This window comes from Oncorhynchus mykiss, chromosome 9, assembly GCF_057628025.1.
Source record: "Oncorhynchus mykiss isolate SJ-2025 chromosome 9, ASM5762802v1, whole genome shotgun sequence".
NCBI lineage: Eukaryota > Metazoa > Chordata > Actinopteri > Salmoniformes > Salmonidae > Oncorhynchus > Oncorhynchus mykiss.
Window position 1 is genome coordinate 8103466 of NC_143030.1, and position 24771 is coordinate 8128236.

Genomic DNA, 24771 nt, shown 5'->3' on the forward strand with positions numbered 1-24771 from the left:
TCAGTCCTCTTCTGCCTGTACTGGGTAGAGAGGAACCAGGCTATGAGGGGTGGCCAGTCATCTTCTGCCTGTACTGGGTAGAGAGGAACCAGGCTATGAGGGGTGGCCAGTCATCTTCTGCCTGTACTGGGTAGAGAGGAACCAGGCTATGAGGGGTGGCCAGTCATCTTCTGGCTGTACTGGGTAGAGAGGAACCAGGCTATGAGGAGTGGCCAGTCCTCTTCTGCCTGTACTGGGTAGAGAGGAACCAGGCTATGAGGAGTGGCCAGTCCTCTTCTGCCTGTACTGGGTAGACCAGAGGAACCAGGCTATGAGGGGTGGCCAGTCCTCTTCTGCCTGATCTGGGTAGAGAGGAACCAGGCTATGAGGGGTGGCCAGTCCTCTTCTGCCTGTACTGGGTAGAGAGGAACCAGGCTATGGGGGGTGGCCAGTCCTCTTCTGGCTGTGCCGGGTGGAGATTATAACAGAACATGGCCAAGATGTTCAAACGTTCATAAATGACCAGCAGGGTCAGATAATAATAATCACAGTGGTGCCCATAGAGTAGGAAACAAAGTAAATTATGTTTTTTATTTTTTATTTCGCCTTTATTTAACCAGGTTGGCCAGTTGAGAACAAGTTCTCATTTACAACTGCGACCTGGCCAAGATAAAGCAACGCAGTTCGACACAAACAACAACACAGAGTTACACATGGAGTAAAACAAACATATAGTCAATAATACAGTATAAACAAGTCTATATACAGTGTGTGTAAATGAGGTAAGATAAGGGAGGTAAAGGCAATAAATAGGCCATAGTGGCGAAATAGTTACAATAAAGCAATACAATAGAAAAATAATGGTAGAAGAATGCAGTAGATTAATGTGCAAGTAGGGATACTGGGGTGCAAAGGAGTTAAATAAATGACATGAATATAGTATGGGGCTGTTCTGCATTCAGACCAGTCTTCCTGATTGCTCTACATTATAACGGTGGTGCCGTAAAGTCCATACCTATTAACCACGTGCCGTTAAATGTCACAGGTGAATGAATGAACGCATTGGGTGGATGGAGAGGAGGACGAATGAGTGATGAGAAAATAGACGTAACGATGGCGGGATGGATAGAACGGAGCTTTTAAAGTAGCCCTCGGCCTCAGAGTATTAGCTACCTCGTTCTCCAATACTATAACCTGTTAGAGGGATATTGAAATAGGTTACCTGACTTTTTATCGGTAGTTTGGGGCGACTTACAAATAGCCTATAATAGGAGGCTGTCGGGAAGACTCTCCGGTCTCTCCGGGAAGACTCTCCGGTCTACCGTCTTCACTGTCGGGAAGACTCTCCGGTCTATCGTCTTCACTGTCCTTCCCAACAGCAACTTCAAGTGTAAAAAATAAGACAATGGTGCCCTCTGTCGGTTTTCTAGTGATTCTCCCGCTGTTATTTGCCGACGGTAAACTGATCCTAGATCTGTGGGTACGGGTACAACCCCTCTCGCCTCCTTCACTGATTGGAGCAACGGTGACACTTCTCGGCCTCTGATTGGTCAAGAACGGCCCAGCTGTGGTTTATAGCGCTGCACAAGGTGGAAGTGGAACCACTCAGGAAACGTAAAGCCCCAGACCTCTGTTCCACCAGCAAGAATAAGCAAGACCTAAACAAGAATAAGGCCGTGACCTTGGCAATATCCCTTCAAAATAAAAGTCCCACAATGAAGATGGTAGAAAATATAAAAAATGTGGAAATGCATAATATTTTATGAGAAAATGACCTAAAATTATGTTGAACAATATGACAAAAATATGACAAAGTGCCTTTATAGCACAAATAATGTAATTCTACTCAGGAGAACTTCTAGTTCCCAAATCCACAGTTTTTACACCCCGAGGAGCATCGCTGCTCCTTCTCCATTCTCTTAAAGAAATTAAATGCAGTACCTTTTTTTTACATTTTGGACATATTTCACCGTATAGAATTATCTGTACGAAAAAAAGTTTGAGATTCTTCAAAGTAGACACACTTTGCCTTGATGACAGCTTTACACACTCTTGGCAATTCTCTCCCCCCTCACCTCCTCTTCTCTCCCCCCTCACCTCCTCTTCTCTCCCCTACTCTCTCCTTGTCGACCTCATGTTGTCGAGCAGCTTGGTAAAACATCAAGGGGAGATGGGTGGTGAGCTTGCGGATGGCGGTTGTCTCACCGTCGCGAGATGCTATTCATTTCAGGTGAGTTGTAATCCATGGATTTATATAAACACCAGATGACTGAGAGAGGGGGGGGGGGCTGTTGAAGCCACCATGCCTCCATCTTGGTACTCCTCCGTCATTGTACAAAATTATTTGGAAGCAATATAAATGCATTCATGAATGTCTACACTCGTTTTTGCCACATTTCTTCTATCATGCGAAGAAACCTTTTCCAAGCCGAACCTTCATATCATAACCGCTAACCGCTACATCATTGTCACCATATATTACTTAACGTCTTAGTCAACATAGCTACTATAACTAATATGTGAGTAGACCCACTACAATCGTGCAGTACAGTGTTCTGCAGCAAGCAGTTTAGCAGTTTCACTGGTGGGGCCCGGCGGCAATAAATTAATGAAACCAAAATCTTACCTTGACTTTGGAAGAGTTCCAGTGTTGGATAGCCATGGCCAGCTAGCTAACATAGCTAACCTCTCTGTTTAAATTGGGTGTTTGAGTAGGCTAAACTAGCTAGCTGCATTCGCTAGCTAAGTGAAAGTGGGGCAAAAAATAATAAAATACAGTTAGCTCTCTCCCTCTTGCTTCTCCTAAATTTTTTAAATAAATGTATTTGTTCAAAACTGTTCAACTATTGTCTTTCTCTCTCTTTGAGTCAACTACTCACCACATGTTATGCACTGCAGTGCTAGCTAGCTGTAGCTTATGCTTTCAGTACTAGATTAATTCTCTGATCATTTGATTGGGTGGACAACATGTCAGTTCATGCTGCAAGAGCTCTGATAGGTTGGAGGATGTCCTCCGGAAGTTGTCATAATGACTGTGTAAGTGTATGGAAGGGGGTGAGGACCATGAGCCTCCTAGGTTTTGTATTGAAGTCAATGTACTAATGTACCGAGGGAAACCCTGCAGTAAACGATAGGTGTACATACATATGTGGCGGATGTGAAATGGCTAGCTAGTTAGCGGTGGTGCGCGCTAATAGCATTTCAATGACTATTTAAAAATATGATTTAAAAAAAAAATCGAATAATATCTCATAGAAATAATTCAAATTATTCTTTGTATGATAACTATTATAAAATATATTGATAATTGTGCACATTTTCCATCATTTTCAGCTTAATCATTAATTTACAAAGTATACAGAACAGGACTCTTATTCTGAAGGATTCCAAAAGTCCGTGACCCAGAAGTACTTAGTTATTCTTGCCTTCTTCACAGCAGTAAGTCGTAGGTCGAGAACGAGATGTAAATAAGCAAATCTGACGGTCTAGAAAACAATAGACCTCTTTATTTACTAGAAAACAACAGCATTTAGTCAGAATGGTTTTGTTGACTTGTCTAACGGTGTTTTTGCTGAGCGCCTTGGTCGAGGGAGCAGAGAAGAAAGAGGGAGATGACGAGTGGGTTCATCTGCCTAATAAATGTGAAGGTAGGAAGAGCAAAAACAACGCTATTCATTCACCCCCATTTAGAAACCCAAAAGAGAGAGCTTGTATTTTATTGTCTAAAACTAGTTGTATTTAATTAGAAATGTAGGCATACAATAGCCTGATAGCCTTTTCCCGAGAAGGACAGAAACAATGCTATTCATTCGTTCCATTTGTAAACTATTTTTAAACTAACTATTTATTTCATTCATTTTAATTCATTCGATTAGCCAGAACGAGTCACGCATCAAAAGCTGATTGTAGTAGCCGTTGAGTCTTTGCCCGTTATAACCTAGCAGTGTGTGTGCGTGATGCAGAAGTGAAACCTTACTGTTTACTACTTCCTCATTTTAGACACCTGATACTACAGTAAATAGAACCATTTATATTTCCTCTCTCTTTCAATTTAATTCAAGGGGCTTTATTGGCATGGGCAACCTATGTTAACATTGCCAAAGCAAGTGAAGTAGATAATATACAAAAGTGAATGAACAGTAGAAATGACACTCACAAAAGTTCCAAAGGAATAGAGACATTTCAAATGTAATATTAAGTCTATATTCTCTCTGTCTCTCTGTCCATCTGTATCTCTCTCTCTCTCTCTCTGTCCATCTGTATCTCTCTCTCTCTCTCTGTCCATCTGTATCTCTCTCTGTCTCTCTGTCCATCTGTATCTCTCTCTGTCTCTCTGTCCATCTGTATCTCTCTCTCTCTCTCTCTCTGTCCATCTTTATCTCTCTCTGTCTCTCTGTCCATCTGTATCTCTCTCTGTCTCTCTGTCCATCTGTATCTCTCTCTCTCTGTCCATCTGTATCTCGCTCTCTCTCTGTCTCACTGTCCATCTCTCTCTCTCTCTCTCTGTCTTTCTCTCTCTCTCTCTGTCTCTCTGTCCATCTGTACCTCTCTTTCTGTATCTCTCTCTCTCTCTCCTCTCAGTGTGTAAGTTCGTCAGTATTGAGATGAAGTCTGCCTTTGACGAAACGGGCAAAACCAAGGAAGTGATCGAGAGAAACTACCGTTTCCTTGACGGCAACAAGGGAGCTCCGCCAATCAAATATGTCAAGTCGTGAGTGACGTTTAATCGTTTACGTTTACAGCTTGATGTCACAGAATGCTCTGTTACTGGACGTAGTGCTGTGTTCCAAATGGTGCCCTATTCCCTATAGGGTTTCTGTTCAAAAGTAGTGCACTCTATTTGGAAACAGGATACAATTTATGCAGTGCGTCTGTCGGAGTAGAATGGAGTTGCCCACTTTGTCCTCCCCACATAATGTTAAAGGGCAGGGGTCTGGCGAGGTTAACCTGATCCTAGATCCGGGCCTAACTTCTGCCTACATCCTATATGTTCACAAGCTTTTGAGGCTTTTCACTGTATAAGTGCTTGACTTGAGCGAGCGGTGTCTATTTCCTCTCTGTGCCGTTACTGTGGAGATAACAGGGTTGCTATGGTAGCAGGGGACAGGAACTTGGTCTGGGTCCCTTCCTGTGGGAGGCGGCCTAGGCTTTATAAATAGGAAGTTCTGTCATTATGTCATGACTTGTGAACACTAGGAAAAAAATGGCTAAATTACTAAATTAAACGGAGTATCTTTTTTCTCTCAAACATGACGGCTTTTATCTCTCTCCCTTCCTCCATCCGTCAATCTTACTCTGTACCCCCAACTCTTTCTCTTTTTCTTTGCCTCCTCCTTTCCTTTATCTCTCTCTCTCTGTCTCTCTCTCTCTCTCTGTCTCTCTCTGTCTCTCTCTCTCTCTCTCTCTCTCTCTGTCTCTCTCTCTCTCTCTCTCTCTCTCTGTCTCTCTCTCTCCCTTTCTCTCTCTCTCTGTCTCTCTCTCTCCCTCTCTCTCTCTCTCTGTCTCTCTCTCTGCCTCTCTCTCTCTGTGTCTCTCTCTCTCTGTCTCTCTCCCTCTCTCTCTCTCTCTGTCTCTCTCTCTGCCTCTCTCTCTCTGCCTCTCTCTCTCTCTCTGCCTCTCTCTCTCTCTGCCTCTCTCTCTCTGCCTCTCTCTCTCTGCCTCTCTCTCTCTGCCTCTCTCTCTGCCTCTCTCTCTCTCTCTGCCTCTCTCTCTCTCTGCCTCTCTCTCTGCCTCTCTCTCTCTCTCTCTCTCTCTCTGCCTCTCTCTCTCTCTCTCTCTCTGCCTCTCTCTCTCTCTCTGCCTCTCTCTCTCTCTCTGCCTCTCTCTCTCTCTCTCTCTCTCTCTGTAGAGACATCCGTTTCATTGAGGTTGTGGAGAATGTGTGTCAGAGGCTCTCTGGCTACAACCTACACAAGGAGAGAGAGGGCAGCAACCGCTTTGCCAAGGTCAGTACGTGTGTGTCAGAGGTTCTCTGAGTAAAGACAAGGATCAATAGACATCAATAGTTGTTAACTAGACACAGATCATCTCTCCCACTCTTTCTGCCTCCCTCTTCTCTCTCTCTCCCCCTCCTTTCCCCCTCTCTCTCCCCCTCCGTCTCTATCTCTCCCCCTCTGTCTCCCCCTCCGTCTCCATCTCTCCCCCTCTCTCTCCCCCTCTGTCTCCCCCTCCGTCTCCATCTCTCCCCCTCTCTCTCCCCCATCTCTCTCCCCCTCCGTCTCCATCTCTCCCCCTCTCTCCCCCTCTCTCCCCCTCCGTCTCCATCTCTCCCCCTCTCTCCCCCCTATCTCTCCCCCTCTCTCCCCTCCGTCTCCATCTCTCCCCCTCTCTCTCCCCCATCTCTCTCCCCCTTCGTCTACATCTCTCCCCCTCCGTCTCCCTCTCTCTTCCTCTCTCCCCCTCCGTCTCCATCTCTCCCCCTCTCTCTCCCCCATCTCTCTCCCCCTCCGTCTCCATCTCTCTTCCTCTCTCCCCCTCCGTCTCAATCTCTCTCTTTCCCCCTCTCTTTCCCCCTCTCTCCATCTCTGTCTCTCTCTCTCTCCCTCTCTCCCCCTCTGTCTCCATCTCTCTCCTCAGGGTATGTCAGAGACCTTCTCTACCCTCCATGGGCTGGTCCATAAAGGGGTCAAGGTCGTCATGGATATCCCCTATGAACTTTGGAACGAAACCTCTGCAGAGGTCGCTGACCTCAAGAAACAGGTGAGGATCAATTGACCAATTAATGAATCAATTTATTAGAAACGGTATTCCCAAACATATCAACTGTCTTCTGTTTTCTTTTCAAATGTTGGTGTGTGTGTGTGTGTGTGTGTGTGTGTCTCTCTCTGTCTCAGTGTGATGTTATGGTAGAGAAGTATGAGGAGGTTATAGAGGACTGGTACAAAGGCAGTCAGGAGGAAGACCTCACCACGTACCTCTGTGAGAAACACGTTCTGAAGGGACAAGATGCCGGTAAGACACACACTCACACAGATAACACACACACACTCACAGATAACACACACTCACAGATAACACACACACACACACTCACAGATAACACACACACACACTCACAGATAACACACACACACACTCACAGATTACACACACTCACAGATAACACACACTCACAGATAACACACACTCACAGATAACACACACACACACTCACACTCACAGATAACACACACACGCACACTCACAGATAATACACACTCACAGATAACACACACACACACACTCACACTCACAGATAACACACACACGCACACTCACAGATAATACACACTCACAGATAACACACACACACACACTCACAGATAACACACACTCACAGATAACACACACACACTCACAGATAACACACACTCACAGATAACACACACACACTCACAGATAACACTCACAGATAACACACACACTCACAGATAACACACACACACAGATAACACACACACACAGATAACACACACACACATTGTAACTTATTTGATCGTTTTGAATGTCTTAGTTATTAGAATGCTGGTTTAATTACTCTTGTTCTCTTCCTCCCAACCTCTTCCTCTTCTCCAGCCTGTCTGAAAGAGGAGTACTCTAAGAAGAAGGGAGATGCGGCAGCCATCGCCGAGGACAAGAAGAAGAAAAAGAAGAAGGGAACGAAGAGCAAAGACCTGGGAGGAGGAGGAGGAGGAGGAGGAGGGAGTGAAGGCGGCAGGCAGGAAGGAGAGAAGACGATGAAGAAAAAGAAGAAGGAGAAGGTGAAGAAGAAGAAGAAGAAGGGGAAGGGAAAGGCAGTATCGGCTGAGAAGGAGAGGGATGGGGTCTCGTCGGATGAAGACATTCAGAAAAAGGTGGCTCTGCCTGGGAAGAACACAGAGCTGTGAGACCCTGGAGGAATGGAGCCCTGGGCCAATTCCCAAAATGGCACACTATTCCCTACACAGCGCACTACTCCCTTGGTCAAAAGTAGTTCACCTAATAGGGAATAGGGTGCCGTTTTGATTTGGACCCCCCCCCCCCCCCCCCCCAGTGATTATTTGGAGTCCCCCCCCCCCCCCCCCCCAGTGATTATTTGATTTGGAGTCCCCCCCCCCCCCCCCCCCAGTGATTATTTGATTTGGATTCCCCCCCCCCCCAGAAACCCTTTACTCTCGGTAATTCTGAATGGTTTTATTGACAATACTACTGAATCTATGGTCGTGTGTGTGTGTGTGTGTGTGTGTGTGTGCTGTTCTCAGACACATTCTTGTTGCTTTTACATGTGTTTTTGCCTCATGCTTTGGTTACACGTGTTCAACAGATTTTTTTGATACCAATAATAATAATAATATTGTATTCTAATGGGGAGGAACATTACAAGGCCTCTATTGGCAAGCTCTCGACTGACTAGCTCTCGACTGACTAGCTCTCGACTGACTAGCTCTCGACTGACTAGCTCTCGACTGACAAGCTCTCGACTGACAGGCCTCTATCGGCAAGCTCTCGACTGACTAGCTCTCGACTGACTAGCCTCTACTGACTAGCTCTCGACTGACTAGCCTCTATCGGCAAGCTCTCGACTGACTAGCCTCTACTGACTAGCTCTCGACTGACAGGCCTCTATCGGCAAGCTCTCGACTGACTAGCTCTCGACTGACTAGCCTCTACTGACTAGCTCTCGACTGACAGGCCTCTATCGGCAAGCTCTCGACTGACTAGCCTCTACTGACTAGCTCTCGACTGACTAGTCTCTATCGGCAAGCTCTCGACTGACTAGCTCTCGACTGACTAGCTCTCGACTGACTAGCTCTCGACTGACTAGCCTCTATCGGCAAGCTCTCGACTGACTAGCTCTCGACTGACTAGCTCTCGACTGACTAGCTCTCGACTGACTAGCTCTCGACTGACTAGCTCTCGACTGACAAGCTCTCGACTGACTAGCCTCTATCGGCAAGCTCTCGACTGACTAGCTCTCGACTGACTAGCTCTCGACTGACTAGCTCTCGACTGACTAGCCTCTATCGGCAAGCTCTCGACTGACTAGCTCTCGACTGACTAGCTCTCGACTGACTAGCTCTCGACTGACTAGCCTCTATCGGCCAGCTCTCGACTGACTAGCTCTCGACTGACAGGCCTCTATCGGCAAGCTCTCGACTGACAAGCTCTCGACTGACTAGCTCTCGACTGACAGGCCTCTATCGGCAAGCTCTCGACTGACAAGCTCTCGACTGACTAGCCTCTATCGGCAAGCTCTCGACTGACAGGCCTCTATCGGCAAGCTCTCGACTGACAAGCTCTCGACTGACTAGCTCTCGACTGACAGGCCTCTATCGGCAAGCTCTCGACTGACAAGCTCTCGACTGACTAGCTCTCGACTGACTAGCTCTCGACTGACTAGCTCTCGACTGACTAGCTCTCGACTGACTAGCTCTCGACTGACAGGCCTCTATTGACAAGCTCTCGACTGACTAGCTCTCGACTGACTAGCTCTCGACTGACTAGCTCTCGACTGACTAGCTCTCGACTGACAGGCCTCTATCGGCAAGCTCTCGACTGACAAGCTCTCGACTGACTAGCTCTCGACTGACAAGCTCTCGACTGACTAGCTCTCGACTGACTAGCTCTCGACTGACTAGCCTCTATCGGCAAGCTCTCGACTGACAAGCTCTCGACTGACAAGCTCTCGACTGACTAGCTCTCGACTGACAGGCCTCTATCGGCAAGCTCTCGACTGACAAGCTCTCGACTGACAAGCTCTCGACTGACAAGCTCTCGACTGACTAGCTCTCGACTGACTAGCTCTCGACTGCCTAGCTCTCGACTGACTAGCTCTCGACTGACAAGCTCTCGACTGACAGGCCTCTATTGACAAGCTCTCGACTGACAGGCCTCTATTGACAAGCTCTCGACTGACAGGCCTCTATTGACAAGCTCTCGACTGACAGGCCTCTATTGACAGGCCTCTATTGACAAGCCCTCGACTGACAGGCCTCTATTGACAGGCCTCTATTGACAAGCCCTCGACTGACAGGCCTCTATTGACAAGCTCTCGACTGACAGGCCTCTATTGACAGGCCTCTATTGACAAGCCCTCGACTGACAGGCCTCTATTGACAGGCCTCTATTGACAAGCCCTCGACTGACAGGCCTCTATTGACAGGCCTCTATTGACTAGCTCTCGACTGACAGGCTTCTATTGACAGGCCTCTATTGACTAGCTCTCGACTGACAGGCCTCTATTGACAGGCCTCTATTGACAAGCCCTCGACTGACAAGCTCTCGACTGACAGGCCTCTATTGACAAGCTCTCGACTGACAAGCTCTCGACTGACAGGCCTCTATTGACAAGCTCTCGACTGACAGGCCTCTATTGACAGGCCTCTATTGACAAGCCCTCGACTGACAGGCCTCTATTGACAGGCCTCTATTGACAAGCCCTCGACTGACAGGCCTCTATTGACAAGCTCTCGACTGACAGGCCTCTATTGACAGGCCTCTATTGACAAGCCCTCGACTGACAGGCCTCTATTGACAGGCCTCTATTGACAAGCCCTCGACTGACAGGCCTCTATTGACAGGCCTCTATTGACTAGCTCTCGACTGACAGGCTTCTATTGACAGGCCTCTATTGACTAGCTCTCGACTGACAGGCCTCTATTGACAGGCCTCTATTGACAAGCCCTCGACTGACAAGCTCTCGACTGACAGGCCTCTATTGACTAGCTCTCGACTGACAGGCCTCTATTGACAGGCCTCTATTGACAAGCCCTCGACTGACAGGCCTCTATTGACTAGCTCTCGACTGACAGGCCTCTATTGACAGGCCTCTATTGACAAGCCCTCGACTGACAGGCCTCTATTGACAGGCCTCTATTGACAAGCTCTCGACTGACAGGCCTCTATTGACAGGCCTCTATTGACAAGCCCTCGACTGACAGGCCTCTATTGACAGGCCTCTATTGACAAGCCCTCGACTGACAAGCTCTCGACTGACAGGCCTCTATTGACAAGCTCTCGACTGACAAGCTCTCGACTGACAGGCCTCTATTGACAAGCTCTCGACTGACAGGCCTCTATTAACAAGCTGTCGACTGACAGGCCTCTATTGACAAGCTCTCGACTGACAGGCCTCTATTAACAAGCTCTCGACTGACAGGCCTCTATTGACAAGCTCTCGACTGAAAGAAGGAGTTTTACTTTAGGTTAATCATTTTTTACAGACAACCGACCGGTCATGAAGTGAAGCAACATTGGTTGGTATCTTTTTTTTCTTTTCAATATAAATACACTGTATATCAAAGAAAATGAGACTTTTTACGAAAACGGTATATTTATTTTATATTTTCAATGTAGAATAACCCTTATGATTTTATTCAAGCCTCATTGATTTGTCTTTATTTTGTCCTTTAATTTTTGTTGTAGTAGTCTGCTGGATTTTTGTTTATTTTTGCAGTGTTTAAGATTGTTGTTTTTCTCGGTCAGTGACTCAGCTGAGACTATTTATACTGTACAAAAATATAAACGCAACATAAAACAATTTTAAAAGACTTTACTGAGTTACAGTTCATATATGGAAATCAGTCCATTGAAATAAATAAATTAGGCACTAATCAGGGGATTTCACGTGACTGAGCAGGGGCACAGCCATGGCTGGGCCTGGGAGAGCATAGGCCCACCCACTTGGGAGCCAGGCCCACCCACTTGGGAGCCAGGCCCAGCCAATCAGAATTTGTTTTTCCCTACAAAAGGGCTTTATTACAGACAGAAATACTCCTCAGTTTCATCAGCTGTCCTGGTGGCTGGTCTCAGACCATCCCTCAGTTGAAGAAGCCAGATGTGGAGGTCCTGGGCTGGCGTGGTTACACGTGGTCTGCGGTTGTGAGGCCGGTTGTACGTACTGCCAAATTCTCTAAAACGACATTGGAGGAGGCTTATAATAGAGAAATGGACATTAAATTATCTGGCAACAGCTCTGGTGGACATTCCTGGAGTCAGCATCCCAATTGATGGCTCTTTCAAAACTTGAGACATCTGTGGCATTGTGTTGTGTGACAAAACATTTTAGAGTGGCCATTTATTGTCCCCCAGCACAAGGTGCACCTATGTAACGATCGTGCTGTTTAATCAGCTTCTTGATATGCAACACCTGTCAAGTGGATGGATTATCTTGGCAAAGGAGAAATGCTCACTAACAGGGATATAAACAAATTTGTGATGAAAAAAAAAATACACTTTTTGTGCGTATGGAACATTTCTGGAATCTTCTATTTCAGCTCATGGAACACGGGACCAACACTTTACATTTTATGTGTGTGTGTGTGTGTGTGTGTGTGTGTGTTTTTAAGACCTTGTGTGTAAATGTTGTCAGGATTGTTGAGTGAGGGAAAGATGTTAGCTGTGGGTCTTGGTGAAACAGCAAGGTGTGTCAATAAAATCACTGCTGTTGAAATCCTGTCTTTCAGTTACCAGCCAAGTCTCATTAATAAATGGTTCTAAAAAAAATATTTTATAAACTGGGTAGTTCGAGCTCCCGATTGGCTGACTGCTGTGATTTATCAGACCGTATATCACAGGTATGACAAAACATTTATTCTTACTGCTCTAATTACGTTGGTAACCAGTTTATAATAGCAATAAGGCACCTCGGGGGTTTGTGGTGAATGGCTAATGTAAGAGCTGAGGCCAGAGGGGGTGTGGTTTATGGCTAATATAAGGGCTGAGGTGAGAGGGGGTGTGGTTTATGGCCAATATAAGAGCTGAGGTGAGAGGGGGTGTGGTTTATGGCTAATATAAGAGCTGAGGTGAGAGGGGGTGTGGTTTATGGCCAATATAAGAGCTGAGGCCAGAGGGGGTGTGGTTTATGGCCAATATAAGAGCTGAGGCCAGAGGGGGTGTGGTGTATGGCCAATATAAGGGCTGAGGCCAGAGGGGGTGTGGTGTATGGCCAATATAAGGGCTGAGGCCAGAGGGGGTGTGGTTTATGGCCAATATAAGGGCTGAGGTGAGAGGGGCTGTGGTTTATGGCCAATATAAGGGCTGAGGCCAGAGGGGGTGTGGTTTATGGCCAATATAAGGGCTGAGGTGAGAGGGGGTGTGGTTTATGGCCAATATAAGGGCTGAGACCAGAGGGGGTGTGGTTTATGGCCAATATAAGAGCTGAGGCCAGAGGGGGTGTGGTGTATGGCCAATATAAGAGCTGAGGCCAGAGGGGGTGTGGTGTATGGCCAATATAAGGGCTGAAGCCAGAGGGGTTTGTGGTGTATGGCTAATATAAGGGCTGAGGCCAGAGGGGGTGTGGTGTATGGCCAATATAAGGGCTGAAGCCAGAGGGGTTTGTGGTGTATGGCTAATATAAGAGCTGAGGCCAGAGGGGTTTGTGGTATATGGCCAATATAGCCATCACTCTGGTTGTAATTTCAATGGTGTCCACAAGAGGGCAGCAGTGTATGTGCAAAGTTTCAGACTGATCCAATGAACCATTCTGTTCAAAATGCTTGGTTGGCAGATAGCCTAGTGGTTAAAGTGTTGGGCCACTAACCAAAATGTTTATAGATCAAATCCCTGAGCTGACAAGGTAAAAATCTGTCATTCTGCCTCAAACACGGCAGTTAACCCACTGTTCCTAGGCTGTCATTAAAAAAAAGAATTTGTTCTTAACTGACTTGCCGAGTTAAATAAAAGACTGCCTAATTGGATCAATTAACACATTTCGAACTTCAAAATTGTGCACTCTCCTCAACCAACAGCATTGTATTCTTTCACTGTAATAGCTACTGTAAATTGGACAGTGCAGTTAGATTAACAAGAATTTAAGCTTTCTGCCCAAATAAGACATGTCTATGTCCTGGGAAATGTTCTTGTTACTTACAACCTCATGCTAATCACATTAGCCTACGTTAGCTCAACCATCCCGTGGGGGGTCACTGATCCTGTAGAGGTTAATTAAAACCTGTTTGGGATAGGGGGCGGTATTTTTGCATCCGGATGAAAAGCATGCCCAAAGTAAACTGCCTGCTACTCAGGCCCAGAAGCTAGGATATGCATATCGGATAGAAAACACTCTAAAGTTTCTAAAACTGTTAAAATAGTGTCTGTGAGTATAACAGAACGTATTTGGCAGGCGAAACCCAGAGGACAAACCATCCAGGATTTTTTGTTGTTGTTGAGTTGACTGTGTTTTCTATTGGATTTCTATGGGGAACTAGATTTATGAGGCACATGCTTGCAGTTCCTATGCCTTCCACTAGATGTCAACAGTCTTTAGAAATTGGTTGATGTTTTTCCTTTGAGAAATGAAGAAGTACGGCTATTCAGAATGAGAATCAAGCTAAGTGGACTCTTTTGACCTGGAACTCGCTCCACTTTTAAATTCTTATAAATTATTTATGTTTTAGGATACCTACGGATGGATTAGGAAAGTTGTTTGAAATGTTTGGACAAAGTTTACAGGTAACTTATTAGATAGTTTGTCAGCATGTTGGGCGAGTTGGAACCGGTGTTTTTCTGAATCAAACGCGCCAAATAAATATATATTTTGGGGATATAAAAATGGAGTATATCGAACAAAAATGACCATTTGTGATGTTTCTGGGACATATTGGAGTGCTAACAGAAGAAGATCTTCAAAGGTAAGGCAGGAATTATATTGTAATTTTCATGTGTTTGTATGGTGGTGTGCTGTCCTCAGATAATCACTTGGTTTGCTTTCGCTGTAAAGCCTTTTTGAAATCTGACATGGTGGCTGGATTAACAAGAAATTAAGCTTTATTTTGGTGTATTGCACTTGTGATTTGATGAAAGTTAAATATTTCTAATAATTTAATTTGAATTTTGCGCTCTGCAATTTCACCGAATGTTGGCCAGGTGGGACGCTAATGTCCCACCTATCCATTGGGATGAGTTGGACCACAGAGTGAAGGAAAAGCAGCCAACAGTGCTCAGAAAATGTGGGAACTCCTTCAAGACAGTTAGAAAAGCATTCCATGTGAATATCTCATGAAGCTGATTGAGACAAAGCCAAGAGTGTGCAAAGCTGTCAAGGCAAAGGGTGCATACTTTGAAGAATCTCAAATACATTTTGATTTGTTTAATACTTTTTTGGTTACTACATGATTCCATATGTCTTATTTCATAGTTTTGATGTCTTGACTATTATTCTACAATGTAGAAAATAGTAAAAATAAAGCTTCAGCTTCACCTGGAATGCTTTTCTAACAGTCTTGAAGGAGTTCCCACATATGCTGAGCACTTGTTGGCTGATTTACCTTCACTCTGCGGTCCAACTCATCCCAAAACATCTCAACTGGATTGAGGTTCGGTGATTGTGGAGGCCAGGTCATCTGATGCTGCACGCCATCACGCTCCTTCTTGGTAAAATAGCCCTTACACAGCCTGGAGGTATGTTGGGTCATTGTCCTTTTGAAAATCAAATGATAGTCCCACTTAGAGCAAACCAGATGGGATGGCGTATTGCTGTATGAATTTTTCTGTAAAGATCCGAGACACAGATCTGGGAAGGGTACCAAAACATTTCTGTAGCATTGAAGGTCCCCAAGAACACAATGGCCTCCATCACTCTTATATGGAAGAAGTTAGGAACCACCAAGACTCTTCCTAGAGACGGCCGCCCAGCCGTACTGAGCAATCGGGAAAAGGGCTTTGGTCATGGAGGTGACCAAGAACCTGATGGTCACTCTGACAGAGCTCCAGAGTTCCTCTGTGGAGATGGGAGAACCTTCCAGAACCATCTCTGCTGCACTCCACCAAACAGGCCTTTATGGTAGAGCGGCCAGACGGAAGCCACTCCTCAGTAAAAGGCACATGACAGCCCTCTTGGAGTTTGACAAAAGGCCCCTTAGGACTCTCAGACTATGAGGAATAAGATTCTCTGGTCTGATGAAACTGAGATTGAACTCTTTGGCCTAAATGCCAAGCGTCACGTCTGGAGGAACCTGGCACCCTCCCTACGGGATGCAGGAGTGGCTTTGGGACACGTCTCTGAATGTTCTTGAGTGGCCCAACCAGACCCAGAACGTGAACCCGATCTAGCATCTCTGGAGATACCTGAAAATGGCTGTGTAGCGACGCTCCCCATCCAACCTGACAGAGTTTGAGAGGATCTGCAGAGAAGAAATGGAGAAACTCCCCAAATACAGGTGTGCCAAGCTTGTAGCGTCGTACCCAAGACGATTTGATTTAACCAAGAAGACTCTAGGATGTAATCGCTGGAGAAGGTGCTGAAGTACTGAGCGAAGGGTTTGAATACTCACGTAAATGTGATATTTCAGGTTTTTATTATTTTATAAATGAGCTTTGTTTTTTCTTTGTCATTTGTTATTATTTGTGTCACACTGCTATGCTTTATCTTGGCCAGGTCGCAGGTGTAAATGAGAACTTGTTCTCAACTAGCCTACCTGGTTAAATAAAGGTGAAATAAACAAATAAATAAAAATTATGGGGCACTGTGTGTAGATTGATAATAAAAAAAACATCTTAAATTTAGAATAAGGCTGTAACCTAATAAAACGTGGGGAAAGTCATGGGGTCTGAATACTTTCCGAACGAATCTGTAAGTCAGAAATACATTATTTAATTATTTGACATTTGAGTTTCCCAAAAATGCTACTTCCTCTTTTTTCCTCAGAGTGACGTGGATATTTAGCGTTTTGCAACAAAACCTGATTATTTGTCTCTGAAATTAAACCCATGTAGTGATAGATTATAATACATATAATTTAACAACTATAACAAAAACACACCAATCATACGTTTTTTTAAATTAAACAATAGCTAATTTACCAAAATGTATCGCGTTTTGGAATGAAACTCATATAAATATACATTCACCCACCCGTGGTGCTGTGCACCTTGCATATGACTTTTCCCATAGCTGTTTAAGTTCTTAACTGACTTGCCTAGTTTAAATAAACTAAATAAAGATTAAATAAATGATAAACTTGGTAAATTATTCTGTGAATTTGATGTTGATGTAGGGCTTGGGTTCCCCCATCTGGCGAAAAATAGCTACTACAAGTTCCTCCAATCAACTCCTCTGTTTTCAGTGGGTCTATGACGTGTTTCGGATGAGTCAAATGCGCATGCGCAAATCCTTGAGCGTCCGTGGAGCCGCGTGGAGAGAAAGTTCAATCAACCACTCTGCTTTCAGCGGGTCTATGACGTATTTCGGATGAGATTGTCGAATGCGCATGCGAAAATCATTTAGCGTCCTTGGAGCCGCCTGGAGAGAAAGTTCAATCAACTACTAATGTTTTATTCATAACACAAAATCAGCTTACATTGATTGCTACATCAAACATGTCTAACAAAACAAAACACAGGTATTAACAAGAAAATACTAAAAAGTTCAAAAAATATCAATAAAATAATAAAAAAAAAAAAACAATTTTAGTGCATTTATATTCACTCTGAAAATATCTTATTATAATGATTCAGGAAGATGTTATTCCTGTTGTTATTCACTAGGGTTAATGTTTTAATAAGATAATTAAATTCAATTAGAAACATATGTAATGTTGGTATAGAATGTATATGGAATTTTTGTTGGTGTATGTGGTATTTGTCAACAAGAATAAACAAATGAACAATCATTTCAATGTTCTTGTTATCATTGCAATGGTAACATATTATCTTTTATGTTAAAAACATAGGCAGTGTTCATCATGGGAAATAAGTACTTTGCAAGGTTTTCCCAAAATTCTGACACAAATTTACATCCAAAGAACAAGTGAGTCAGATTCTCACCTTCTTCACATAAAACGCAGATATCATCAATAGCCACACATTTGGACATCATAGAATTACTTGGATATATCTAATGTGAAATGAAGTGCACTTCCTTAACTTTGTTTGGTATACAGTATTTGTAAGGCCTTTAACCAGGCATTTTTTCAGGAATAAGCATGTTCCAGAAAAACTTTCCTCTCGGTGTAAGTTGTGAATGAAGAATTTGTCTTATATATTTATTACAACAAGATCTCTCAAGTAAGCCCACGCCTTCCAATCTTGAGTTCTGGATAAACTTTGTGATCATTCCCAAAATTAAGATGACTTTTCATGAAGTTAGACCGCTTTGATCACGGAAATAAACTCTCTGAAAGGTGTTGGAAACTCTTTCTATGTTTTATAAATTGTTCATATGTGAGAATATTACCCTTCTTGTCAAAAACATCAAGAACAAAGTCAATATTCCTCTCATGCCAGCTGGGGTAGAACAATGACTGATTCCTTTCAGTTATGTCTGAATTATTCCACAAAAGAGATTTATGTGGGGACAAATTGTGCAGGAAACATATTTTCCAGACCATTAAAGCTTGTTGGTGAAACCTAGCCAATTTAGCAGGTAATCTTTCAGGAATATAAATACATTTCAGTAAAAATTGAAGACCTCCCAATTTATTAAACACATTATCCAATCAACTACTCTGTTTTCATTGGGTTAGGTCTATGACGTTGTTCGGGTGAGATAGTCGAATGCGCATGCGCAAATTGTCAGTCAAGCGTCCGTGGATTCGCTTGGAGAGAAAGACAAGTACGAGATTTCTCCATAGAAAAGAACCGAAAATAACAGAAGGTATGTAACAAAAACCCTATTTGAGAAGACATAAGAGATGAGTTGTTGTTCATATGTGTGATTTAAAACGGACAATACCGCTGGCTGGAAGTAGAAACTCGGGTTTGTGTCCTCTGTCGCATGCGGCGCTTAATGCAACACGATACAGGAAATACAAAATGGAGGGCTGATGGTTTTTCGGAAAGTCGAAGACGCAAAAGGCAGCTGTGATCTATCACGTCTTAGGGTGACCACATTTAAAATGCCCAAATGCGGGACATTACGTAGGACAGTGTAGCATATATTTGTGTGCAGCACCCCTCCCCCAAAACACAGCCCCTGCTCATGGTGTAAATCAGAGAAAGAGGTCAAGCGAGATGTTTCTCCACAGATAGAAGAATGAGACAGATATTTCACCGGATGTAATGTGAAGTTGTATAAATGTGAAGCATCCGCTTGGCATTTTTTTTCACTCTTACCAAATATGGTAGTGAGAGGAAGCCCAGCGACCCCGCAGTGGGAGAAGAAGGAACCAGGTGGATTTGGGCCGATATTCTGCACATTATGGCATCGATGAAACATTTCATCTCAACACAGTTTTCTGTTACGAACAGACTACGTTTTGTAGACGTTTTTTTTAAAACCTTTTGTCAAAGGTTTAAATGTTTGAGTGTTAATTAAGGTGAAAAAAAAAAAAAAGTTATTGCACCTCAGAGTAGGCGTTCCCTAACGGGGAATGAGCGGGAATGAGCCAATAGGATCTCTGGCTTGTTCTGCCCACGACAGGCAGTGGGATATCAGGTTATGCTGGCTATGCTATTAAATTTGGATCTGTAATGTTGAAATGTTACTCATTTTATCATTATGTGATCTTCCAAGACATTTATTCAGCTTTGATCTAACTTTATGGGACTCCCAATCACAACAAGGTTGTGATACAGCCCAGGATTCGAACCAGGGTCTGTAGTGACTCCTCTAGCACTGAGACGCAGTGCGTTAGACAGCTGCACCTCTCGGGATCCCAGTGATCACCCTTATCACAGCCTAACCAAAAACCAATCTTCTGGTTTTCTGTGAAATCTGTATGATTTTTAACATGCATCACAAAACTTCCTTCTGGATGGGGGACTGGCTGTTGTGTGCACATGATTGTTTGGCTAGCAATGCTAGCTAGCTAATATTTTGCAGCCTGTAAAGTGTGACAATAGCCACTACATTTCTGTTAGCTAGCTAATATTTTGCAGCCTGTAAAGTGTGGCACTAGCCACTACATTTCTGTTAGTTAGCTAATAGTTTGCAGTCTGTAAAGTGTGGCACTAGCTACTACATTTCTGGTAGCTAGCTAATAATATATGTCAGAGTTTTCTAATTATTTGTGAATTTGTATTGATCTCCTCTCTAAGTTGAGAGTTGTAACACGAGCTCATCTGGCTCGGTGGCTAACTCCTTGCACCTTGTGGTGTGCACATGACCAATGAACGAGCAGATGCTGTTTAGGTCAAACGAGGACACCCCCCCCCCCCCAACGTTGAATTGCATTGAATTCAACGTCGGGCATAAATGAGCGTTCTGTATCAGGAAAGTTACCTCACACGACCTCTACAAGCCATAATTCAGAATGAAATGTACTTTACCGGTTGTCTGTGCTGTCGGGCGATAGAAATATGAACCCACTAACCAGCACTTTGAAAAGGTTGACGCAATTATGGATTTTCTGTATCATCGTCTTGAAAACTTGATCAACCGCGTGGAGCAAGTTCCAACATTCTGCCGTGTAGAAGTCGCATGAGGAAACTTTCCTGATCCAAACGCTAATTTGTTCCCGACGTAGAGAATTTAAATGAACTTCAATGTAAGGTTTCCGGGCCAGGCGGCGCATGCTGCTGAGTTTACCCGGATACTGCAACCGGGGCGGCAGGGTAGCCTAGTGGTTAGAGCGTTGGGCGCATGCTGGCTGAGTCTTTACCCGGATACTGCAACCGGGGTGGCAGAGTAGCCTAGTGGTTAGAGCGTTGGACTAGTAACTGAAAGGTTGCAAGTTCAAACCCCCGAGCTGACAAGATAAAAATCTGTCGTTCTGCCCCTGAACGGGCAGATAACCCTCTGTTCCTAGGCCGTCATTGAAAATAAGAATTTGTTCTTAACTGACTTGCCTGGTTAAATAAAGGTAAAATTAAACATTTCAATAAAAATACAAATCTGTCGGCCAGGACGACCAAACACTGTTTTTTTCCCCCAAAGAACATTTATCAAAACATCTTTTAGCTCCACGTTTGTTCGTTTTGCCTTTTTATATTTAGTAGACAATTCAATGTTAGTCCCCGTCCCCATGGTAACATGGCGTTAGTCCCCGTGGTAACATGGCGTTAGTCCCCGTCCCCGTGGTAACATGGCGTTAGTCCCCGTCCCCGTGGTAACCTCGCAGACAATCCATTTAGACCAGGTGTTTGAAATGTGTGCTCTTTCACAGCTATTAAAAGGCAGCTATTTAAGAGATCTATTTAAGAGATCTATTTAAGAGATCTATTTAAGAGGCTTTTCATTGGAAGTTTGACGGAGTGTGTTTCCCACCATTTTAATGTTGCTGTTATAGAAGTTGTTGGTTTCATTGCTTGATGATGATGATGATAAAATGTTTGCTGCTGAAATATTTAGGTTTTCCATCAGGTCTTATAGGGCCTCGTTCCACTCGTGATCACTGCAACCTTATAGAATAATCTATTGACATTATTGCGTTTTTTTTTTAACATAGTTATGCCAGTATTGGACTTGTTTTTGGTATTGTCAACTGCAGTAGTTTGGGGCACGTGGTCAGCTCTGTTATCAGCTGATCTCTCTGTGTTTAATCACACGTGAAAACATCTACAGCCTTCCTATCAGTATAGAATATCCTGATGCAAAGATACATGAACATGATTCATATATACGAAGCCAATCACAGTGGTAAACTGCTTAAAATCCAGGCTCGGGTACGGGTTCTCCTTGCACCTATTTAACCCACTATCTTTCTCTGCGGGTGGTGGTGATGGGTTCCCTTCTCTCAAAACTGGTTTTATGAAGCAGGTTTTTGAAGTTCAGCTTTCATGTCTCAACGCTTTGCACCATGACGTTAACCACTTTGAATATAAACACTCTGTTAAGAATATTTTCTCGTCAACATTATCGGAAAGTGTATTAGTGTGGGTTAGAGACATGAATTGGTTTAGTTGACTCTCAAGGTGCAGTGTTCTGTTTGGTTATACAACTTTCAGATCGTTGTCTTATGAAGTTCCGTTACAACTAACCCTGACACCGTTTCTTGATTTATGCATCCACGTAACCTTTCACATTTTGAGTCGGTCTTCATTCGATAATCAATAGCTTCCACTTAACCCTACTAAATCTGATCTTTAGCGAAACTAGTTAAGCCCCGTTTCATTACTGAATAAACTATTTCCCTTGGCAGTCTATTATCTTAAAAGTATGACTGTAAAACTTTTTGTAAACCTTTTGTTAAAAAAAAAAGCTACTTGCATTCTTTCACTAAATTTCACTAAAGCAGTGCATGGAGTTTGTAAAATAATGTTGTATGTTTTTCACGATGACTACTTCTCCCCCTCCTGTCTGTTCCCTGTTTGCTTGCTGTTTTTCTTTCCCCCAGTGAAGATGCAGGAACTGTCTTCTTCTGCTCTGACCTAACCAACAGAACCCCGATGATGTTCTAGAAGCTGTTCTAGAACAGTTTGACACACAACTGATGTGAAAAGTGTTACAGTGTGGAAATAGACTGGAAACTGACCAAATCGATCAATCGCAGAAATCCAGTCTGCTTTCCAGTTTGATTACTACTGTCCGTAGCCCTGTCCCAGGGCGAGCCAGAGAGAAGACCAACCAGTAACCCTCCTGTGTGTTTCTCCTCTCCAACTCTTTCAGCTTTGCGTTGCTATTGGATCGTTGCGCTGCTCCCCTTTCCAGCCCGCTGTATCCGATTGGAGGGCTGGGAGTTGGGATCCCGCCCCTGCAGCTCCTCTTAGGCCACACCTCCCTGCAGCTGGCCCAGCTCGTTACCGCTGCAACCGTCACTTCTGCCGCCAACCCCCCCCACCACCCTACACTCACCTCCTCTCGCCCCCTTCATCAACCTCCTCACAGCAGCAGCTACCGTCAATAACATGTCCCGTCCCCTATATAACCCCTTAGGGGATCAGTACTCTTCACAGGCCCAGAGATCTGCCGCCCAGATGGGGCAGTACGGACTGACACAATCCCAGGCCGGAAGGGACCCTCTGGGGGCCTCCCGCCTTGGTCTGGGGTCTGGTGGGGGTGGTGGTGGTTCCTCCGGCCAGGGAGGCATGATGTCCTCGATGGTGGCCCAGCAGATGGGGTATGACCCGGGGCAGAGATCGACCGGGATGACCCCGGAGATGGAGACCTCCATAGACCACCACATCCGCGGGGCCAGAGAGGAGGTGAGGCTGCTCAGCCAGTTGATGCAGCAGAATAAGAACCAGCAGGTCTCACTGGACGCCCAAGACCTTCGCCTAAGTCGTGACCCCATGGACGAGCTCTCGTCTGGGGGAGGGCTGGGCGGTTACACACCTGGCCGGACCTCCAGCGACCAGCAAAGTTCCATGGACCCCTGGTCTGGCTTCCTGACCCAGTCTGCTTCCTCCAAACTCTTCTCCTCCACCCTTCCTCAGTACCAAAGCCAAACCTCTGGGTTTGGAGGTGCGGGAGTGCTGGGGTCCACCTCAAGAGGTTCCGAGGCTCCCATGAGCGCCTCGTCCACAGCCTCTCGTCCAGCCCGGTACACGTCTGAGTCCGCCAGCAGCATCCTGGCGAGTTTCGGCTTGTCCAACGAAGACCTGGAGCTCCTCAGCCACTACCCAGACGATCAACTGACCCCAGACAACCTGCCCTTCATCCTCAGAGACATCCGCATCCGTAAGGCCAATAGAACTATGGATGTGGACCCTCGGCCCAAGGTAGGCGGTGGACCTGGCCCAGGGTCCGACCACGGTGGTGGAGGACAGAGCAAAGTGATCGATTATGAACATTCTCGTGCTACTAAATACGACAGTTATGATGATGGCGATAATAGCCAACCCGATAATTACAGCTCGCGTAATCCGCTCCCGAAAGAGAAGCCAAAATATGACATGGTCAGAGACTCGCTGAGCGGGTACGCCGGCCATTCCATGACCTCCGACCTTTCCAAGCAGCGTACCCAACAGCAGCACATCCACAGCCCTGCGGTCCAGAGCCCCATGCCCATGACAGACACAGGCTCTCGCATCGGCCTTCCTCCGCCTTCCAGCCAACCCCAGCAGACCCTCAAAACCCACGGCTCATCCTCTAAAACGACATCCAAGTCCATGAACATCCCTGTCCGCAGCGGAGACCAAGGACTCAACCGACTCCTGGCGTCCCAGAATCAAGGCAGCGCTCGGGGCCACGCTCAGCCCCGGTCCGGCCTGGTGGTTCTTGGTGGTGGAGGTGGAGCTGGGGTCGGAATTCCAGGACTCAGGGTTGGAGGTGTCCCGGTCGGGGTTCCTCCTCCCACGACACCCCCCATTTGGCCTTCCATATTCCCCATCATGAACCCGTCAATCCCACCTCCTGGTCATGTCCCGGTGACTTTTCCTCCGCCCCGGATTGGTCCGATGCCTTCCATGCACCAGCAGATGAACCTACCTCCCCCGATGATGATGATGACGAAGAGGTTACCGACCCCGACCATGATGAGCGATTACTCCGCAGCTTCTCCCAGATTCTTTCCTCATACCTGTTCTCTCTGTAACATAGAATGTGCCCAGCTAAAGGTGAGTTTGTTTTGTTGTTGCCATTCCTGTCTTGACCTGGATTCTAAATACTGTTTGAGATTGTTATACTTTGAGCACTGGTTGATTTCTATTTCCTGTAAGGCCAAAATACTATTTTTATTTGTATGTTTCTACCTGGTATCCCATGTCTGTTTCAGTCCCGGATAATAGACCAGGTGTTTTAGCCCTCCAGAAACGGCTCCAGCTGTTTCAGTTTCAGGGGATCAATCAAGTACATATATAGTATTTGAAATCTCAAATAGTATTTGAACCCAGTTCTGATCCTCTCCAGACTGATTGTGTGCCTTTAAAAAAATATATATATATATATTGTTGAACCTCATGTTGTAACTCAAGACTTTTTGCTTCTTGTTGAATCCATTTTTGTTTATTCAAACACTTCAGTCTAGCTGTGATTGTCTCATGTATTTCACGGTGAGTTGAGACGTTCTAACATGGATG

General features: G+C 45.1%; 2 protein-coding genes across 11 annotated transcripts in view; both read left to right on the plus strand.

Moving 5' to 3' along the window:
* Positions 1 to 3419: 3419 nt before the first annotated feature.
* On the plus strand, positions 3420 to 9333 carry cnpy3 (canopy FGF signaling regulator 3). Its single transcript, XM_036987162.2, has 6 exons — positions 3420 to 3626; positions 4561 to 4690; positions 5828 to 5924; positions 6556 to 6678; positions 6813 to 6930; positions 7534 to 9333. Exons 1-6 carry the CDS (start codon positions 3518 to 3520, stop codon positions 7842 to 7844), a joined length of 888 nt encoding a protein of 295 aa, XP_036843057.2. The 5' UTR covers positions 3420 to 3517; the 3' UTR covers positions 7845 to 9333.
* A 9077-nt stretch (positions 9334 to 18410) lies between these two features.
* The window catches only part of znf638 (zinc finger protein 638), a 45570-nt gene continuing 39209 nt past the window's right edge, over positions 18411 to 24771 (plus strand). For 5 of the 10 annotated variants that reach the window (XM_090183393.1, XM_090183398.1, XM_090183399.1 and 2 more), the window contains exons 1-2: positions 18421 to 18529; positions 22421 to 24309. In XM_090183393.1, the coding sequence (XP_090039519.1) occupies positions 22660 to 24309 (1650 nt within the window). In that variant the 5' untranslated portion in view covers positions 18421 to 18529; positions 22421 to 22659. Of the gene's footprint in view, positions 18530 to 22148; positions 24310 to 24771 lie in introns of all 10 variants that reach the window. The other 5 variants (XM_090183394.1, XM_090183396.1, XM_090183400.1 and 2 more) reach the window with 4 other exon arrangements.

Coding starts and splice junctions, on each gene's coding strand:
- cnpy3 (XM_036987162.2), top strand. CDS start 3,518: ATGGTTTTGTTGACTTGTCTAACGGTGTTTTTGCTGAGCGCCTTGGTC. Junction 4,691..5,827: donor CCAATCAAATATGTCAAGTC/GTGAGTGACGTT, acceptor CTCTCTCTGTAG/AGACATCCGTTTCATTGAGG. Junction 6,679..6,812: donor TCGCTGACCTCAAGAAACAG/GTGAGGATCAAT, acceptor TCTCTGTCTCAG/TGTGATGTTATGGTAGAGAA.